The 3,044-nt window shown below is 50.1% G+C and overlaps 1 protein-coding gene across 5 annotated transcripts in view; it reads left to right on the forward strand.

The window, feature by feature from the left end:
* Positions 1-3,044, forward strand: part of MAP4K4 (mitogen-activated protein kinase kinase kinase kinase 4) — a 172,511-nt gene that overhangs the window by 155,199 nt on the left and 14,268 nt on the right. For all 5 annotated transcript variants that reach the window (XM_007468343.1, XM_007468344.1, XM_007468341.1 and 2 more), the window contains 2 exons: positions 1,576-1,693; positions 2,008-2,178. In XM_007468343.1, the coding sequence (XP_007468405.1) occupies positions 1,576-1,693; positions 2,008-2,178 (289 nt within the window). The remainder of the gene's footprint in view (positions 1-1,575; positions 1,694-2,007; positions 2,179-3,044) is intronic.

A 3,044-nucleotide genomic window follows, 5' to 3' on the forward strand; every position in this document is an offset into this window, starting at 1 on the left:
GGTGTGGGGGCGGTGGGGGAGAGGGGGGGCGTTGTTGGGTGGTTACTCTTCTTATTTATTGCCAACCTTGTTGAAGGATTTCTCCCCTTGAAATTTACCATCACTCAGAGTTTAAGAGGCCAAATTGCTTTGGGGGGGGAAACCTAGAAAATTAGGACGTTAAACAAGAAGGGCAAAGAGCTGAGCGTGCTTTTAATTTCAGATTTTGAACATGGGAAATCCTATGTGCTTGTTCCAAGGCGTGGCTGTGTGCTCTCAGTCTGGGTGCCAGTTGGGTGATTCTTGCTGTCTGGAACAGGGTTATGCCCCAAGTGCAGGGACAGTCCACCGTGGGCACCCTGTCCTTAGTTAAGCAAGTGGTCGTTTTCGTGGGAGGTTTGGTTTAAATGCCTTTGTCTAACAGTTGAAGGAGGTTGCAAGTGGCACGTAGCTTCAGCCAGTCTTGTCAATGTAAGCATTGAATTGCCCACCTGCTTCTATTTTGGTTCCCTCGTTAGAAAGAGTCAGAATAATCCTCTCCCCTTGAGGAGCCAGGGGCAAGTTGACTGCCAAGGCAGGCTCGGCATCCGATTGGCCGCCATCGGCTGGATGGGCCCCAGGTCGTGGGCCTGGGCAGGAAGCCTGCCAGCAGGCAGCTGTGTCAGGTGGGAGGGGAGAGCTGAGGAGGGGGTGGGCTGCAGGACTTGTGGCTTCAGCTGCCCAGGGGAGTGAAACGGTACAGGACAAAAGCACGTGGTCAGACATGGTTTTTCTCCTCCGTTTATATATCCCACCTACACTTACATCCCTTCTTATATTTACACTTGGCTCCATTTTGCTCTAATGCGTAGTATTTACAATAACCCTTAACTCACTAAACTGGCAAGTTTATTTTTCTGTTTGTTTTGTTTTTAATTGTCATTACATTTCCACTTAACAATTTGTTTCACTTTCTTTGTGCCGTTTTTTTTTTTTTTCTGTCTTAAGTTACATTATTAACCAAAACACTCCTATTCCTAAAAGAGCAAAAGGATATGCCTTACTCTGTATTTGCACCTTTCACTCATGAGCCCCTATTTGATATGGATTTTATGGCGATGCACCTAAAATGATGGTGGCCAAAGCTTCTGTAGCTTTCTGGCAAGAGGCTCACTTCAAAAGAAACGGTATAAAATTAAGATTTGCCAGTATTCCAACATAGATTCATTGGACTTTTTGGGGGCGCAGGAGAGTAAATTCAAAAATTGATGAATTGAGATCAAGACATTTTCAAACTTTCTTTAGGACTTCTCATTATAATTATTTATTAAAAACCGGAGGAGCGTGAAGTATAGATTGTGCTGGTAGCCTGCGTGTTCCGTCTTAGAGGAGCGATATTTCTGAAAAGAGGGGTAGCTCTCTTTGGCTCCCGGTTAAACAGCCTGTACTGAGGGGTGTGGGGTACACGTGCAGAAGCACCTCCGGAGCATTTTGGGGGAGGAAGCGGGGGGATAGGGCTCTTGTATTGGGGAGCAGTGCATTGTAGAGGTGGATTGAAGTGTTCTGTGTTTGTTCCTTTACTGTCATTGTATTAATACGACTGAATTTACATTGCAGACTCAGTCCGCTAGTAGCACACTCCAGAAACACAAATCTTCCTCCTCCTTTACACCTTTTATAGACCCCAGATTACTACAGATTTCTCCATCTAGTGGGACAACAGTGACTTCTGTGGGTAAGTAAAGCAGCAACAAGAAAGCAGCTGACGAGCAGGCTCGGGCACTTTGCGCCGCTCTTTCTGGTGGCTTGGGCACGCATGCTGGTGGCCGGCAGGCGCAGACCTCGGACCAGATGCCCAGCCCGCTTGCACTGCCTTATTTGCAGTGAGCTGCAGAGTCAGTTTCCTTTTTCCCTGTACATTCCTTACAGATTTCTCTTCGTAGGCAAAGAGTTGGTTGTGACATGCATATCTGCTTGAGGCGTAGCGGGGAAGGGAGCAGGCCCAGTGCCCGTGGAGACACAAAATAATTCCAGTGTCCTGTGTTTCAGTGGGATTTTCCTGTGATGGAATGAGATCAGAGGCCATAAGGCAAGATCCTACCCGGAAGGGCTCAGTGGTCAATGTGAATCCCACCAACACTAGGCCACAGAGCGACACCCCAGAGATTCGCAAATACAAGAAGAGGTTTAACTCCGAGATTCTGTGCGCTGCCTTGTGGGGTAGGTATCTCACTGTGACTCTGACGCTTTTGCTTCCAGTCTCAAGGGTGGACGGGTTGTTTATAGGTAGTGCAGATGTTTTTGGAGGCGGCGTTGGCGGGTGACATGGAAGACTCTTGACGTCCGTCCCCGTACCCTGTCCCTGCAGGAATCCTGCAGGGACACACACAGGCCTGCCATCGTTTCAGCCATCGGGTGTTGCAAAGACTGACTCATCTGCGTTTCTTCATATAAAGAAGAAAAGGGAAAAATGAGAAAGACATTTGATTTGGCCCATACTTATAGGGAGAATGAAGAAATTTGTCGAATTGGTTCTCTTTAAATGTTGCAGTTTATCATTTTCCCCTTGCTGTTTGTGACTTGGGCCTAACATCTGAGTGGAGCTCTTAGAGGCAGTCTGCCTGGGCCGAGAGTCTGCGGGAGGGGGCCGTGAGCCGCCTCACCGCGCAGGCTTGTGTGGACACCACGAGAGGGGTTCTCCGAGTTGGCGGCGCGCCCGGCTCTGCCGCCTCCTGGCTGTCACCCCTGTCCACCGCCTCCCCAAGCCCCGCAGGTGCGCCTGCTCTTGCCTCGACCGCGCCTTCCAGTGCCACACCTGTTAACTAACACTCCCTGAATCCTGCCGTGGGCTGTTTGAAACAGGGAGGAGCCCTGCCGCTGTATTCAGAAAAGTTTCCTGCTCCTTGGATGTTGCCGTGTAAATGCATGAGGACACAGCACGTCCTCTCACGGGCTCTCCTGGCGTGTCCACGATGGCTCTGCCTTTCCCCTGTGACCCCATCAGCTCTTCTCACTCCCGGCCCCTCGCCTGGCCCAGGGCAGTGGAAGCAGCCACGAGAGCCTCGGGGTTCCCCTGCTGAATCTCG

Source organism: Lipotes vexillifer, unplaced genomic scaffold (assembly GCF_000442215.2).
Source record: "Lipotes vexillifer unplaced genomic scaffold, Lipotes_vexillifer_v1.1 scaffold177, whole genome shotgun sequence".
NCBI classification, from domain to species: Eukaryota; Metazoa; Chordata; class Mammalia; order Artiodactyla; family Lipotidae; genus Lipotes; species Lipotes vexillifer.